Source organism: Pimephales promelas, chromosome 6, assembly GCF_988280905.1.
Source record: "Pimephales promelas chromosome 6, fPimPro1.hap1.1, whole genome shotgun sequence".
Classification (NCBI taxonomy): Eukaryota; Metazoa; Chordata; class Actinopteri; order Cypriniformes; family Leuciscidae; genus Pimephales; species Pimephales promelas.
The window spans coordinates 2,571,814-2,590,447 of NC_142774.1; the positions used below are offsets into that span (position 1 = coordinate 2,571,814).

Here is an 18,634-nt window from a genome sequence, read left to right on the forward strand (position 1 = left end):
CATTTTTTTGGTAAAAGGTTCTATTGGCCAAGTATGGAACCCCAGGGTTCTATATAGAACCCAGAGGAACCCTTTTTTTAAGAGTGTATAGAACCTTTTAGGGGTTCCAAATACGTAGCGCTGATAGAACCTTTTAACGTTCTATATGAAGAGTTCAGATGCAAAAGCCTCTAAGTGCCATTTGAAATTTTCTTCTTTAATGATCATTTTTATCAAACTTGTATATTTAAGTTCAGTGATTTCACTTAAATGGCAATGATAATTACCTATTAATTGTTATTTAAAGGGCACCTATTATGCCCCTTTTTACAAGATGTAATATTGGTCTCAGGTGTCCCCAGAATGTATTTGTGAAGTTTCAGCTCAAAATACCCCACAGTTAATTTATTATAACCATTTGAAAATGTCATTTTGGGGCCTGCTTAAAAATGAGCTGTTTCAGGGGGTATTCCACCTTAAATGCAAATGAGCTGCATATCCCCGCCCTGCCTTTGGATGAGGGCGTAACTTGATACCTATGGCAGGCAGTCGGTACTGAGAGAGTGAAGAGACGCGCCGTTTTGAATGTCATTCAGCCGTACGTTTGAATCGGAATATATAAATAGCATGAAGAGACTCCGGCAGAATAAACATATGAGAATGGACCAGTACGTCTCGGTATGGTTATTTGCTACTTTTATGTACTTTAGAGTTGTAATAGCGTCCCATTTGAAATGATGGATGTCCAACACACACACACACACACACAGACACTAGCGCAAGTTTTTGAAACTACATACACATTCTGTGATAAAGTTTGCTACGTACGAGCGAAATTACATTTATGCAGGGACCTGTGGCATCATGTTTAGCTTGTCATACGGGTGCTTCTGTGGCAAATGTGAGAAGATGGCTAACTTACAGAACACCAACATATATGCAGTTTTTAATACAATATCTTTAAAAATATATATATTTATAAACGTGTGGTTACACACTATACAAACAAGGTTTTAAATTATATACACAGACATCCTACGACGGCAATAACTTTAGACGCATTTGTTGTTGAATTGGCTGACATTGACTGAAAAGACTATTTGCTCAAAAATCATAAAATACACTTACTGTTACTGGAGGTGACGGTGGATCGCAAACAGTAGACAAGAATCCACACTTGAGGATTAACTTTTAAGCCACAACAACAGGATTAACCCACGAGTCCACGACAGAACATTAATTTACGTTTCCAAGAGACATTACCGGCTGTCGTCGTTGAAACAATGAAGGATGGTGTGTACAGATCACCGAGGGCGGGGTCTAGGCCACAGCCACACTGTCAATCAACCCCCTGTCTCCCGTTCTACGTCACAAAGACCTGGATCTCAGAACAGCTCGTTCTGAGGCAGTGCTGATGATTTATTGAGATTGTAAAAAAACTACTGGATGGATTTTTATCATTCTAGGGTGGTTTTGCTCACACACTGCCAACACACATTTATGTTCAAACACCATGTAAAAGTGAATTTTCCATAATAGGTGCCCTTTAAGTGAAATTACTGAACTTAAATATACAAGTTTGATAAAAATCATCATTAAAGAAGAAAATTTCAAATGGCATTTAGAGGCTTTTGCATCTGAACTCTTCATATAGAACCTTTTCTTCCAAGAGTGTATTGTTGTATTCATTCAGCAAGTGCTATGCTAATGCTATCAAAGCATTGTGGGTAACACTTTTACTTGAAGGGGTGTGCATAATCATGATATGACACGTCCTGAATATGAAGGTGGTTTTATGCATGTTTGTGACAACTGTCTTTAAGTGTCATTCGATTAAGATGTCTATCATGACACCTTGGCATAAACCAATACATCATAACCTGTGTCTTTGTCATAACAACTTGACATTAAATTAAGACAACACAACCTGTCATAAACATGACACAGCAGATTATCGAATTTAAGAAAGCACCTATGGGATTAAAATCCTGCCATGATTCAAAACTGAAAATAAAGTTCTGAAAGGTTGAAAAAATGTTCAAAACTACAAAATCTTGCAAAAAAAGTTTTGCAAGATTGAAAAATAAGATTTGCAAGCTTGCAAAATATAAAAAAAATAAAAAATATCTGCAAACATTTTTTTTTTTTTTAGATTTCCTTCTTCAGAACTTCAACATTTTATTTACGATGTTGCGCAAACAAATTTTCATTGTTTCAAATTTGTCAGTGTTCTCCCACTTATTGGTTAACATTACATTAAACTGTCATGTGGTTGGCTTTGACATTGGCTGTCACGAGGCATTATAACTCTTCTTATAAGATAAGAAGATCATGAATATTTTTCGTGACCTCAACTACAGTTGTACACATTGAATTTGTCATTAAAAAGTTATAATGGCTTCATGACAGCCAATGTCAAAACCAACCAGCTGACAGTTTAATGTAACGTTAACCAATAAAGCTTAAGTTTGATAATTAATCTGCTGTGTCATGTTTATGACAGGTTATGATGTATTGGTTTATGTCAAGGTGTCATTACAGACATCTCAAACAATGTCATATTTGCATAAAAAATATCATAATTGAGCGAATCACACTTAATGACAGTTGTCACAAACATGCATAAAACTCCACGGTTACCAAGTAGCATTTATTGAATTAGCTGGTTAAAGCTAGCCAAGTTGAGATTACATGATCACTTTAAGTTGTGTATGAATTAGCTTACTCGAATATTTCAAAATAAAAAAGTTACAAAATAAAAAGTTCGCTTAACTTAAAAAAAATGTAATGAAACTGATTGAGTTTGTGAGCTGATCCTGGTTGGTGATGGAGAGAGGAATGTGTGGAATGAGCTGCGAGGGAAAGTGGGCAAACGCATTCAAAAACAAAGGAAAACTCTGGACAAATACTCACTGTTTTGTGTCCATGTGCATGTAACGTGCACAGAATATTATGATGCGTGAGGGGGTGGGTTTCAGACGTGCCACACACACACATTTCCTCGGCATGGAGCCTGCGGTCACTGAGCTGAGGACTGCAGACTACACCGGGACGCCTGAGCTCTCGGATCCGGACCGGCTGCTGTGTGACCGCCTGCACCCCAGAACCGGCTCTTTCCCTCCGCCATGCCCGCCGCCGGAGCCTCGGAGTGAGTGTGACCGCTGAGAGTGTGTGTGTGTGTGTTTAGACTATAAGATTCGTCTGAAACACTGTCTTTAGTTAAATATTTCAGCTCATTGTAGAGTGTTATAGTGTTTATAAGTGTCTTTTTTAGCTGATTTGTGAGGTTTGATCGTGAAAAGTAATGTGTGTTTGTGTACGTGTGTGTGTGTGTGTGTGTTTGTTTTGGTAGTTTGATCTTGGCAGTAGACATAACTTTGCTCTAAAAACAGACCAGTGTCACATGAAGAAACAGGAGACCAGACAGCAGTGTGTGTGTGTGTGTGTGTTTGTGTTCACATTAGTGCAATCAAGATCTGTTTTCATATTTTGTTCTCATAAAAACTCAGTTATAAAGTAGCTTGAACCTTATGGACCAATATACTGCATTTTTCTCAGATTTATATTCGAATTTACATGGATTATTGATCAGTTATATATATATATATATATATATATATATATATATATATATATATATATATATATATATTAGGGCTGTCAAACGATTAATCGCGATTAATTGCATCCAAAATAAAAGTTTGTGTTTACATAATATATGGGTGCACTGTGTATAATTATATATATATATATATATATATATATATATATATATATATATATATATATATATATATATATATATATAAATACACACACATGCTTGTATATATTTTCATGTATATACTGTATATAGATTTATATATAATTTATATTACATATAAATATAAATATTTTATATATAAATAATATTTTTTTCTTAAATATACATGTGTGTGTATTTATTTATATATATATACAAAATAATTTTACACAGTGCGCCCACATATATTGTTAACACACATTTTTATTTTGGATTCAAGATTAATCATTTGACATCCCTAATATATATATATATATATATATATATATATATAATTGTTATATATACAGTAAACATATTTTGTTATATATACAGTAAACATATTTACAGTATATATATATATATATTTTTTTTTTATTTATTTTTTTTATTTATTTATTTGTTGTTTTTTTTTGACTGAAACCTTTACCATAAATTGAAGTAAATGCTTGAATGATATTCTGTGTTTCATTCTGCCCGTTTCTAGAAGTTGATGACAATAAAGTGACATTTTAGTGTAATATTATTGTGCAGTCTAATATAATGTTTATATGCGATGATTGTCAATATGGCTGATTCTGAAGAAACATCAGTAAAACAACAGCGGTGATGCTGACTTGGCTTTCTCAAAGAATCATGCATGTACCTCCCTGTATATAATTAATGTTGTGTGAAAATTGGATTGTGCACTGTTATAGTGTGTGTGTGTGTGTGTGTGTTGAACAGTCCCAAGTCGGAGGATTTCTCCACTGCTATTCTGAAGCAGAAGATTCGGCCGAATCGACTGGTCGTGGATGAAGCCACCAATGAGGACAACAGTATTGTGTGCTTGTCACAGGTAAAATGTCTATTGGTGTGTGTGTGTGTGTGTGTGTGTGTGTGTGTGTGTGTGTGATCATGGTTGAGTGCTTAATAGCAAAAATAGGAACTGCTTCAAACTGCTTTCCCGAACATCTCCATGTATATTCCTGCACTCTTACAAAATAATGTTAAAAAGGTTTTTATTTGTCTTAGAGCGATGCTTTAGAAGAGCCGTTTCCGGTTAGCCAAAGTACCTCTCAGTGACAGTTCTCATATAAGAACCAGTGTTTTCTTCTCGTGACCTTTCATGTTTCCATAGATGCCATTAAAGAACCTTTATTTTCAGGGCTTGACAGTTGACATTAACATTTTTGCTCAGCATTCGCTATGGCTAGTGGTTTTCCAAAGTTACAATTTTGACATCGATACTATTTGTTACTATATATAAACTATATATATATATATATATATATATATATATATAAAATTACTAAATCTCATAATTTGGCAGCAGGATTATTAGGCTGCTGTCACTTTAAGACCTGATACACGGATCCATTATACTGATACACAGGTGTTTCTTTCTCAACTGTTGACATTCACCTAAAACAAGACTGCCGTTTGACATTGCTTTGCCATTTGCCATTATTTTTGACCGTTTAAGTGCAATAAGCAGATAAAAGAGCTCAGTTTAGTTCTGAGAGTATCATGGATATCATGAGTATATAGAGTATATAGAGTATCTGGTATCATGCATCTATTCTGCAGGGGAAATGAGTACTGGCGAATATGAGTATAGTAGAAATATCTAGATTTTTGACAACACTACATTGCACTTAGTTTATTATATCAGAGGCCTTTTTAAAAGAAAACAATTTAAAAAGTATATTATTTATCAAATTCAACCCACCAAAGTGGCTAATGTGTGTTAATGTCAAGCCCTGTGTGTGTGGCAGGTTAAGATGGAGGAGCTGCAGATGTTTCGTGGAGACACCGTGGTGTTGCGCGGTCGGAAACGGAGACAGACGGTCTGCATCGTTCTCACGGACGACACGTGCGCCAACGAGCGCGTGCGCATGAACAGGGTCACGCGCAACAACCTGCGCGTACGTCTCGGTGATGTCATCAGGTGCGTGGTGATGTCATCAGGCTTGTTCAGGACATGTATGCATTTCAAAGCTGTATGTCAGTGTTAATGCTATGTCTGTGTGTGTGTGTGTGTATGTGTGTGTGTGTGTGTAGTATCCACGCCTGTCCAGATGTGAAATATGGGAAGCGCATCCATGTTCTACCCATTGACGACACTATCGAGGGGCTGACGGGAAACCTGTTCGATGTCTTCCTGAAGCCGTATTTCCTGGAGGCCTACCGCCCGGTTCACAAAGGTGCGCAGGCTTGTTAGTACTTTGATCAACTTTTAATTGTATATTTTCTGTTTTCATTTTAATTTTAGTTTGTAATTGTATGGCATTTTTTATATTTTTAATAGTTTATTTCTATGTATTTTCCATCCCTGCCAAATTAAATAACTTCAATCAAACAAACTTTCAATCAATGCCAAGATTTTCAAAACATTGTCCAATTAGTCTGCCAATTATTATTTTACTATTATTTTTTTTATATATATATTTAGTTTTAATTTTATTATTTGTAATGTTATGCCTTTTTATTTCTTTTTCTTTTTAACATATTTTTTTAAATTTCTGTTTTAGTACTTCAGCTCATTTTATTTTGATTAGCTGTCAAGGAAACCTTTCTTTTTAAGGTTTTTCATCTGATATTTATATTTTATTTTACTACAGCTTTGTTTCAATTAATAAAAAAGTATGTTTAATAGTTTTAGTTTTGTCAACTAACCTTTTTATACTATTCTAGAATTTGTTAATACTTTGATTGGCTTTTATTTTTATATTATATATTTTTATTTTAATTGTGCCATTTGAAAATATTTATTTCAATTTTTTAAGGTTTTTCATCTGATAGTTACGTATAGTTTATTCTACTACAGCTTTATTTCTATTAATAAAAATACAATAATTTCAGTTCTTTTAACAATAATAATGCATTTTTTATATTATGCCATATAAAAAAATCTATTTATTTTTAATAGATTTTTATTTCAGTTTTAGTACTTCAACATTTATTTTTATTCGCTACTAGGTAAACATTTTTCAGTTTAGTTTTTTTTTTTATTATACTATTCTAGTATTTGTTAATACTTTGATTGGCTTTTATTTTTATATTAAATTTTTTTTATTTTAATTGTGCCATTTGAACATATTTATTTCTATTTTTAAGGTTTTTCATCTGATAGTTACGTATAGTTTATTCTACTTCAGCTTTATTTCTATTAATAAAAAACAATAATTTCAGCTCTTTTAACAATAACAATGCATTTTTATATTATGCCGTATAAAAAAAATTATTTATTATTTAATATATTTTTATTTCAGTTTTAGTACTTCAACATTTATTTTTATTCGCTACTAGGTAAACATTTTTCAGTTTAATTTTTTTTTGTTAATATTTTAATTTTATTTTACCTTCAATTTTTGTTAACAACAGACATGGACTAGATTACTACACACCCGCTGGTCTACATTATGCACCCAAATTGAATATGAATTTAGCTAATTTTGAACTTGCAGGCGATATTTTCCTGGTGAGAGGAGGCATGCGTGCAGTGGAGTTTAAAGTGGTGGAAACAGACCCCGCCCCTCACTGCATCGTTGCCCCGGACACCATCATCCACTGCGAGGGAGAACCAATCAAACGAGAGGTGAGTGTGACGTCATCACACCTGTGCGGCTCCTCCATTTTAACCTGATGTGATATGTTGCCGGTGTCAGGATGAGGAGGAGAGCCTGAATGACATCGGGTACGATGACATCGGGGGGTGTCGGAAACAGCTGGCTCAGATTAAAGAGATGGTGGAGCTTCCTCTCAGACACCCCGGCCTGTTCAAAGCCATCGGAGTGAAGGCAAGAATCACTGCACACATCCAGCACCATATATAACACTCATCCGTTTATACGTAAATAAAGACGACTCGGTGTGGTTCCTCAGCCTCCGAGGGGGATCCTGCTGTACGGTCCTCCCGGGACGGGGAAGACGCTGGTGGCTCGAGCCGTGGCCAATGAGACGGGAGCTTTCTTCTTTCTCATCAATGGTACAAACACAAACTTTAAAAGTACAGTCTGCCACTGAGAACGCTAAAAGACACACCATCAAATCGACTGCACTGACTTGCACAATTTTTTGTTGTATGAATATCCGAACATGCAATGTTTCAAAAGAAAGATCAGAACATCATCTTTTAAACAACAAAAAGTTTTATTCGAGCTGCATGCATGCAAATTAGAGACAAATATTGTATCTATAACATTTTGATGATGTATTTCCATTTTCCAGCGCTTTACACTTATGAAAAGAAAATATATATTTCCCATATATGAATGATCAATATATTAAATTGTTTATTTATTTATCTAATATTTAGACTAATGTATTGTATTTAATATAACACAATATATTGAATAATGCATAAGGAATTGCCGCTTTTCATATATTGAAAAAAATATGTGAAAATATAGTTACTAATATATCATAATTTTATATTCAGTAATACACTTGATCAGATATGGTAGTGCATGTGTAATATATCGCATCAGTATATTTAGCAGTATTTGTGTTGCGTAAGGTGCTGTGCTTTATGTTCCTGCTTTTGCGTCCCAGGTCCTGAAATCATGAGCAAACTCGCAGGAGAGTCTGAGAGCAACCTGAGGAAAGCTTTCGAGGAGGCGGAGAAAAACGCCCCCGCCATCATCTTCATCGACGAGCTGGATGCGATCGCTCCGAAGCGAGAGAAGGTGAGGAGAGGAGACGGTGTGTTTTCCACAGTCTGGTGTGTGTGAGTGGTTTAATGGTGGGTGTTTGCAGACTCACGGCGAGGTGGAGCGCAGGATCGTGTCTCAGCTGCTCACACTGATGGACGGCCTGAAACAGCGCGTTCATGTGGTGGTGATGGCGGCCACCAACAGACCCAACAGTGTGGATCCCGCTCTACGCCGCTTCGGTGCGGACACACACACACATGCACATAACTCCAAAACTCCAGTGTTAAATGAACTCTCCTGGGAGTTTATATGGCTCCAGACTCAAGAGTGTTAAAGTCAATGAGCTAATTAAGGAGAACATCTATTTTTTAAGTCACCATTGTGGAGATCAGTGTTTGCTTTAGTTGGGCTTGTGACCCTGATACTGTTAACATTAGATTTTGTTTGGCTGTTGTATCTGAGTTATAACTGCCAGATGAACAAAGAGAAAAGGTGATCCGATGGTGTTGGTTATGTTTTGACATAATCACCACTTGCCCAGAGTGTCTTTACCTTGTTGATTACAGCAGACATGTGATTATTTAACAAACGATTTTCAGCATTTTCAATATAATCCAAAATAAATATTTCTTAAAAGTTGTTCTGGTCAAAAGACTTCACTGACTACACTGACATCAATAATCTGACTGTGTCTCTCAACAATGGTGACAATAATAAAGCATGTTGCAGTGCATTCTGGGTGCCACCAATCAAAACTCATTCAATGCATGAATAAATTATGATCTGAAATGTCTTAGTAATTTTCTTTTCCTAATTGAATATTGTGTTTGTCACCATTGTTGAGATGCATACACCGATTCTTGATGTCATTGTGTGCTTAAATGAAAGATTTTTTTTTTATCAGAACAACTTTAAAGTTACTCATTTGGATTATTTACGAATTAGGAATCTTGTGCTGTAGAATCACTGTGATGTTGTAATCAACAATATGCATTTTAAGTCAGAGATTAGGCTCTGAAAATGGTAATTTAACATTGAGGATTTTGCTGTATGCATTTTTTGCTACTATATGTAGCCACTACACTAAGTTACTGACCATTCAGAACTTCTAATAGCCTTAAAAAGAGAGAAATAAACCAGATTAATGCCCCCCCCCCCCCCATTTTTCTTATATATTTATGTCTATTTTTTCTTTTTTTCTTAAATAGATAGATAGATAGATATTTGACTGTGATTTTTACCTGCATTTGACGGGTTGGTGGTGTCAATTTAAACCCTGAATGGCCCATGGTCAGGTGTAAGTGTTGGTTCGTCTCCTCTGTGCAGGTCGTTTTGATCGAGAGATTGACATCGGCATCCCTGATTCCACCGGCAGGCTGGAGATTTTACAGATTCACACCAAGAACATGAAGCTATGGGAAGATGTGGACCTGGAGCGGGTGAGCACGAGGGAGTGATAGAGGTGTAAATCAGGGGTTCCCCCTCCCTGCTCTCGCTCTCTTATCCGTCATGCTCAGTGGAGGAGTGTGTTACATCTTCAACAGATATCCTGGGACCCTGTCGATTGGGACGCACCCGTGTGTTCATGATCTGAATCAGGTGTTAGATAAGAGAGACATATACACTGTGCAGAGCGAGGACTGGAATGGGGAACCCCTGGTCTAATTCATGTGCAGATGTGTCCTAACTGTCTCTGTGTGTGCGCCAGATCGCGGCCGAGACACACGGGCATGTGGGAGCAGATATGGCCGCTCTGTGTTCAGAGGCAGCGCTGCAGGCCATCCGCAAAAAGATGACCTTAATCGACCTGGAGGACGACAGTATCGACGCAGAGCTCCTCAACTCACTGGCCGTCACCATGGATGACTTCAAGGTCAGCTTCAGCCAAATCTGTCACCCAGACGCGGCTCTTGCACTGATCCAGAGGCATGACAGAGACCCTGATGATGCATTTAACTATCTGACGTTTCTGATCAAATTTTTTGGACAAAAAAAAAAGACAAAATGAGAAATATTAATGAGTTTACACTCAGAAAAAAGGTACAAAAGCTGTCACTTGGGCTGTACCTTTTAAAAAGGTAAACTTTTGCTTTTGTACCCAAAGGCTGCATATTGGTACCTTAGTGGTACATTTTAGCACCTAAAATGTATATATTAGCACCTGAAATTGACATATTAGTACCTAAAATGTACATATTAGCACCTAAAATTGACATATTAGCTCCTGAAATGTACATATTAGCACCTGAAATATACATATTAACACTTAAAATGTACATATTTGCCCCCAAAATGGACATATTAGCTCCTGAAATGTACATATTAGCACCTGAAATATACATTTTAACACTTAAAATGTACATATTTGCATCCAAAATGGACATATTAGCTCCTGAAATGTACATATTAACACCTAAAATGTACATATTAGGACCTGAAATGTACATATTAACACCTAAAATGTACTTATTAGCACCTGAAATGGACAAAAGTTTACCTTTTGAAAGGTACAGCCCCAGTTACAGCTTTTGTACCTTTTTTCTGAGAGTGTATTTGAGGGATAGATGTAGTAGGAAGCCACTAAAGGGTGGTGAAAAACTACGGATGGGTTTTCAATGCTTTTCCATTCTCTCACAAAACTTTTGTGATGAAAATAATAAGATGGAAGGAAAAACTATATTTCAGTGCTTTTGCGAGCAAACGAAAAGCTTCTCGCGTTAGTTCTGCAAGCGAACGCAAAAAACATTTAAACTATGTTTCCTTCCATCTCATATTTATTTCAATTGTCATGTCACTTCGTAGATATAGTTTAATGTTGTAAAAAAAAGTACTACAACCATGTTTTTTCTGGGTTTATTGTCTTACTCCCAACTCCGAAAAGGTAAAGAAGTAAATATACTTAACTCATCGTTTGAGATTACTGGGGTCTTTTTTCCTCATTATAAATCACGTGTCTAAAGCACAAGTTTTGATTAGTCGTTATTTGTGTCCAGCGATTGCCACATTAGTGAGTCTAGTGTTGTCTTGCAGTGGGCTCTCAGTCAGAGTAACCCGTCTGCGCTGAGGGAGACTCTAGTGGAGGTTCCTCAGGTCAACTGGGAGGACATCGGAGGACTCGATGAGGTCAAGCGAGAGTTACAGGAGCTGGTGCAGGTAAACCACACACACACACATACAAACAGACAGAGCCTAAAACTAACTTTTTACCACACCTGCCAGTTCACTTTTCAAAAAACTTTTGCTGATAATTAACTCACCCTCACGTTTGTGACTCTCCTGTTCGAACTCGTTCATCAAAATGAACGAATCTTTTCCCGAGTCAATTCGTTTGTTTCGTTCGGTGAATGAACCAAATGTCTCGGGAAAAGATTCGTTCATTTTGATAAACGAGTTCGAACAGGAGAGTCACAGAACAGAGCAAGGCGACCATTTGAGCTTATAAAACTTAAACTTTGTTATTTATTTATTAAATAAGCGATCTTTTCGCTTGATAAGACCCTTATTCATCGTCTGGAATCGTTTAAAGCCATTTGAACAGTTTGCACTGAAACTCTGATTTGGACCTTGAACCGTTTGGTCCCCATTGAAGTCCATTATATGGAGAAAAATCCTGGAATGTTTTCATCAAAAACCTTAATTTCTTTTCGACTGAAGAAAGAAAGACCTGGACATCTTGGATGACATGGGGGTGAGTAAATTATCAGCAAAAGCTTTTTTAAAAGTGAACTACTCCTTTAAGCTTAAATATTTAAATTGGCAAAGCTTAAACTTCCATTATGATGCCGAAACTGAGCGTTGTTTACATTTGTTCACGTTCATATTCTCACAATTTTTCATTATTAGAATTCAGAAAAATGTAACTGGCCATTGACACCATCTCACACACTTGCCGACACCGGTGTTTACACATTTGGCATTTGGCGAGTGTTCATTTTAGGCACTGAAACAGTTATGAAGTGGCCTCTCTCTCTCTCTCTCTCTCTCTCTCTCTCTCTGTCTGTGTTAAGTATCCTGTGGAGTATCCTGATAAATTCCTGAAGTTTGGAATGACTCCATCCCGAGGGGTTTTATTCTACGGTCCACCTGGTTGTGGCAAAACCCTACTAGCTAAAGCCATTGCCAACGAGTGCCAGGCTAACTTTGTGTCCATTAAAGGTATGTGTGTGTGTGAGAGAGATAAGTAAAAGTTAAAAAAGCGTAGAATGAGTAATCTGTTCCATATTTGGCATTGATTGCAGGCCCAGAGCTGCTCACCATGTGGTTTGGAGAATCCGAGGCAAACGTCAGAGATGTGTTTGATAAGGTGAGCAAACTCCTGCTGTCTCACATGTGGTTTATCATCTCACATGTGTTCCCTCTTTCCTGTGGCCACTTGCGATTCTTCAAGAGAACGATTGACTACACACACTATCGAAGAATCTTATTACCAACCAAAATTGTGAAAAATGATTACATTTTAAAATGTTTTCCATGCGAATGTATTCCTGTGATAAAGCTGAATGTTCATCATCATCATCACTCCAGTCTTCAGTGTCACATGATCCAATATGAGGATCTGATGATCAAGAAACATGTCTGATTATTATCAGCGTTGAAATGATTGTGTTGTTCAATGAAGTATGGACATCGTGGAAGTATTTTTTTCAAGATCCTTTGAATAGAGATCGAGTTCATCAGAAAGCATTTATTTGAAATATAATCTTTTGTAACATTATAAACGTTTTTCCTGTCACTTTTGATCAATTTAATGATTCCTCGCTTTTTTTCAAAAAAACAAAAAATCTTAAAATGACCCCAAACTTTTGAAAAGTCATGTATATAATGTACTAACTCCCTCTGGCCGGTTACCTCACGGTTCTAATGTTCCACTCAAAGCGTTCGGAATTCTATTTAGAATGTAGAGTTTGCGTTCTCACATGCTGCGTGTGTTGCCATGGTAACAGGCCCGGCAGGCGGCCCCGTGTATCCTGTTCTTCGACGAGCTGGACTCCATCGCTAAATCCCGAGGGGGCGGAGCTGGAGACGCAGGCGGAGCGGCTGATAGGGTCATCAACCAGATCCTGACCGAGATGGACGGGATGAGCGACAAGAAGAACGTCTTTATCATCGGCGCCACCAACAGGTACAAAAAAACCTGAGAAGTGGATAAAGTGAGGAAGGGATGTGCTAATATATATATATATTAGCTAATATATACTGAGATGTATAAAGTACTAGAAACCCGGACTTGAGTAAAAGTACTCTATCAAGTGCTCTATCAAAAAAGTGACTTGAGTAGAAGTTGAAGTGCTCTTTAAATACCACACTTAAGTTGAAGTACTAAAGTATTCAACATTTTTTGTACTTAAGTATTGCAAGTAGTTTATTTTAAAATTCACTACTTAAGTACTAAAAGTAAAAGTACAAGTATTGTGTCATGTAATTATTAAAGAAAGCAGTCAAAAGTTTGAACTAGCAATCAAATAAGGCGCTTTGGCGGGATACAAATTTGCTTTGGCGGCCGTCATTTAAAGGGTTAGTTCACCCAAAAATGAAAATTAAGTCATTAATTACTGACCCCCATGCTGTACCAACCCCGTAAGACCTTCGTTCATCTTCGGAACACAAATAAAGATATTTTTGATTGAATCTGAGAGCTGGATCAGTCCTACATAGACTGCCTAAGGGACTGGCTCTTGACGGCCCATAAAGTCATTAAAGAAAAGGTTTAAATATTCCATGTGCCTACAGTGGCTCAATTATAAGTTTATCAAGCGACGAGACTACTTTTTGTGCGAAAAAAACATAAATAACAACTTTATTCGACTATTCTATTACTTCCTTATGGGCGCATGCGCGAGAACTGAGACGAGGACGTTCTTCTTCTACTACTTCTTGTTACCGGCTGCTCACCGCTTAGGAGTATTACCGCCCCCTACCGTATAAGATGATGATCCATATATAAGGCGCTCCGGATTATAAGGCACACTGTCGTTTATTGAGAAGATTAAAGGCTTTTAAGTGCACCTTATAGTGCGGAAAATACGCTAATTGAAAAGCGTATGTACAGCGCGCATCTTCCTCTGCTTGTAAACAGAAAGTTTTGCGCTTCCAGCTATATCATCATCTTATACGGTAGGGGGCGGTAAAACTCCTAAGCGGAGCAGCCGGTAACAAGAAATAGACGAATGAGAACGTCCTCGTCTCAGTTCTCGCGCATGCGCCCATAAGGAAGTAATAGAATAGTCGAATAAAGTCGTTATTTATGTTTTTTTCGCACAAAAAGTAGTCTCGTCACTTGATAAACTTATAATTGAGCCGCTGTAGGCACATGGAATATTTAAACCTTTTCTTTAATGACTTTATGGGCCGTCAAGAGCCAGTCCCTTAGGCAGCTTATGTAGCAGTGATCCAGCTCTCAGATTCAATCAAAAATATCTTTATTTGTGTTCCGAAGATGAACGAAGGTCTTACGGGATTGGTACAGCATGGGGGTGAGTAATTAATGACTTAATTTTCATTTTTGGGTGAACTAACCCTTTAAGGACAACCCCTGCATTAGTTGTCAATGTGTGTGTCAATCAATACCATTACCCTATAAAACTGGCGTGTGATTTAGGCAGCATGAAAGCTAACTTGCGACGAATGATTCGTAAAAAATGTTATAATTGTAACGAGTAACTAGCAGAACATTAAAAAAATATCGAAGTAAAAGTATTAAATTCATCGAAAATATCTACTGAAGTCAAAGTAGAAGTATGAGAAAAAAAAACTCAGTCTAGTAGAGTACAGATACAGCATTTTAGTAAGTACAGTACTTAAGTAGTTCTACTTCGTTACTATACATCTCTGTATATATACAGTATATATATATATATATATATTATACTAGTATACTAATATTAAATTGAATCAGTGGTGTAAATGAATCAGTATATTTTTGGGTATGAAAGACTTGGCTGTATTTTGTTATAAGTAAATGCATTGGTGATGTAGGCCTGACATCATCGATCCTGCAATCCTGAGACCCGGCCGCTTGGATCAGTTGATTTACATCCCTCTCCCTGACATGGGCTCTCGCTCCGCCATCCTGCGCGCAAACCTCCGCAAGTCCCCGGTGGCTAAGGTCATTCACACACACACACACACACACCAACCCTACCCCTAAACCTGCCCATCACACACATATGAAGCCCCCCTGTAACGGTGTGTCCCTCAGGACGTGGACCTGGCGTATCTGTCCCGGATAACGGAGGGCTTCTCGGGAGCGGACCTGACGGAGATCTGTCAGAGAGCCTGTAAACTGGCCATCAGAGAAGCCATCGAGGCGGAGATCCGTGCCGAGAGACAGCGCCAGGGCGGGAAAGACACTGCTATGGTGAGTTTGTGTGTGTGTGAGAAAAACACTGTATCAACACACGAGTTTAGAGCGAACGGTGAAGTCCTGGTGTCCTAAAGGGCAGATGACTGTTTTATAACAAAGCAAATCTCAATGACGAACTGTAGAAATGGAAATAATTGTTGTTAGTTTTTTTTGTTTAGTTGTTTTTTTGTTTACTCGTCGTTTTTGTGAGTACTTTACATTGATGTCAGATTTTATTATTAATTTTAAATATTGTATTAAAATAATCTTAACAACCAGTTTAGGATTTGTTTTCCTTACTCAAGTTATATTAGCAACTAGAAACAAAAACAAAGATAAACTAGTCAACTCACTAATCAAATGTCAAACTAATGACCATTCGGACTAATCCCTTGAGTCTCTAAAAGTCTCTCTGTAATTAATAATCGATCTTTGATCACCAAAATTACATATTTAAATGTATTTTTCTTGGAATAAAAATTCTTCATGCCTTAAAATATCTTGAATGTAACTCGACACCCTTGCCTCATTTAGTATGCGCGTTTCTATGAATATGCAAATGAGCCCACCTCCACTCCACAGATCCACTGGTTGGCGATCACACGTTGATCTGATTGGTTACAAGGTGGTTTGTGACGTCAGAAACACCAGCGATTTCACACTGTGTTTTTGAGTTCACTGCAGTTTTAAGCAGAAAATACTCTTATGAATTTACACGTTTTTTTTCCTAAAGCACATTAATAACACCACATAACATAAACAACATTAAAAGCTGGATTTTCACCACACGTTTCATATTGTGTGTTATACAAACACGTGATTCATACTTCATAACGGTTTCCAGGATGATGATTATGACCCGGTGCCTGAGATCAGGAAGGATCATTTCGAGGAAGCCATGAGATTCGCTCGTCGGTCTGTTAGTGATAACGACATCCGCAAGTATGAGATGTTTGCTCAGACTCTCCAGCAGAGCCGTGGATTCGGGAACTTCAGGTGCTCAAACACACAAACACCAAATCAACATACAGCAATGCTGCCTAAATGTCATAATCGTATGTTAACAAACAAGTATGAATGGAAGCTTGTTTCCGCCACTGAATAAAAATAAATAAATAATTGTGACTTTTTATCTCACAATTGCGAGAAAAAAAGACAGATTTGAGATTTTTAACAATTCTGACTTTATGTCTCCTTTATATCTACTTTATATCTTTTACTCCTTGCCCCGTCGTCAGGTTTCCTACAGCGGCTCAGTCAGGTGGAGGTCAAGGGTCAGGCCAAGGCTCAGGGGGGCAGTTCAGAAACGATGGAGATGATGACCTCTATCAGTGATCAAGGTCAACAGTCCCCTACCAGCCCAACACCCGAGAGAAGAGATTGGACTGGAATCAGCACATTATACTATTAAAGGGACAGTACACCCAAAAATGAAGAATATAGGCAACCAAACAGTTGTTGGACCCCATTGACTTCCATATATTTTCTTCATATTGGAAGTCAATGGGGTCCAACAACACTCTGATTACCCATATTCTTCAAAATATCGAATAAATATTGAATTGAATTATGATGACAGAATCTTTATTTTTGGGTGAACTGGCCATTTAATAGTGGAAACAACCAATTTGTTGTTGTTTTTTTCTGACAGGGATTATAATCTCTTTTAGTTCTGTGAGAAACTAATGTCAGAAATATCCAATTGAATCAGTGGTGTAAATGTAATTATTTAGTGTACTGAAGTGTATTTTTTGGTTATTTTGTAGTTTGACTGAGTATCAAAGACTTTTACTCACTTGACTACATTTCTAAATAAGTAAATGCACTGTTTCCTCCAATACATTTGTGATGAGTTATGCAGTTTATCTCTGCGACATCTACAGGAAATTGAAGGTATTATATTTAGTGTGTTTGAGCCTTGTTCACAAAACTGGTCCACAAGGCCACTTTACATGAGTGCGAGTGCATTAGCAGTTTGATAAGCAGGAGTTTTATATAGTAGATGAGGATATGTTGGGTGCAAGTAGGCTTTGACTGCTTTACATTATTTTATTTATCCATTATATTGAAGATAACTTTTTGAAGGTTATTGTTTACTTGCTGTCTTTGAACACTCGAGTGTCTGTAGATGTTTAAGAGGCTGTTGTTTTGACCTTGATTCATTGCCATTTTGAAGTGTTCAGTTTTATTTAAAGTGAATAAACATGTGATTGCTCTCCTCAGAAATCCTGTTTCATGTCACTTACATGTCTCTCAGGTGTTGAGCGTTAGCGCATCTTTGAGCCCAGCACATTCAGTAGTAGTAAAACACTAATCAGATACCCTAAACTGCATGTTTGAGCCGAACTGAAAGCAACTTGCACTGACATATCTTAACATTTCAGTGCCATAGTTTTGTAAGCACATCATGTTTTTTTCTAAGGCACGAAGATTTATAAAAGCTGTTTAAATGTCCTAATTGAGCCTAATCCTGACTTAATCTAAGCCTCGTCTGTAAAACCAGACCTGAGATTTTTACTCGAGTTGGTGAACTGTAATGAAGTCATTGCTGTTTACTCTATGGTTTCAGATACTCTTTACCTCTGAATTTAAGCCTATTATTCACATTTAAAATTATAAGATGATGCTGTTAAATGTGTTTATGTGACTGTGTGTCTGACAGTAATAAATACAATATTAATGAAGTCCCCCTGACTGTAGATCTCTTTCTCTAATTTAGCCTAATTCAAGTGTGCCTGTTCAGATCGAACACTCTCTGTAACTATCAAGTTCTATTGAAGATCTTAATTACCTTGGTTTTAATGTCACCATAATGTCATATAGATTTTAAAAACAAGAAAGTAAACGTTGGTTACGCTAGGCTAATTCTTACTACAAACAAATCACTCATGTAAC

The 18,634-nt window shown here is 37.0% G+C and overlaps 1 protein-coding gene across 1 annotated transcript; it reads left to right on the plus strand.

The window, feature by feature from the left end:
• Positions 1-2,961: 2,961 nt before the first annotated feature.
• Positions 2,962-18,406, plus strand: LOC120477415 (Transitional endoplasmic reticulum ATPase). The gene is made up of 19 exons (XM_039669003.2): positions 2,962-3,127; positions 4,487-4,598; positions 5,518-5,690; positions 5,804-5,946; positions 7,210-7,340; positions 7,411-7,542; positions 7,628-7,730; positions 8,297-8,430; positions 8,501-8,636; positions 9,724-9,836; positions 10,106-10,270; positions 11,428-11,550; positions 12,405-12,552; positions 12,636-12,700; positions 13,341-13,519; positions 15,373-15,502; positions 15,596-15,754; positions 16,584-16,735; positions 16,978-18,406. Exons 1-19 carry the CDS (start codon positions 3,105-3,107, stop codon positions 17,072-17,074), a joined length of 2,418 nt encoding a protein of 805 aa, XP_039524937.1. The 5' UTR covers positions 2,962-3,104; the 3' UTR covers positions 17,075-18,406.
• Positions 18,407-18,634: the final 228 nt, after the last annotated feature.

What these genes read in the sequence shown, in the direction of transcription:
- LOC120477415 (XM_039669003.2), top strand. Translation starts at nt 3,105, where the DNA reads ATGCCCGCCGCCGGAGCCTCGGA. An exon ending in CGTCTCGGTGATGTCATCAG is followed by an intron (nt 5,691 to 5,803) that starts GTGCGTGGTGAT and finishes GTGTGTGTGTAG; the next exon opens with TATCCACGCCTGTCCAGATG. An exon ending in GAGAACCAATCAAACGAGAG is followed by an intron (nt 7,341 to 7,410) that starts GTGAGTGTGACG and finishes TGCCGGTGTCAG; the next exon opens with GATGAGGAGGAGAGCCTGAA.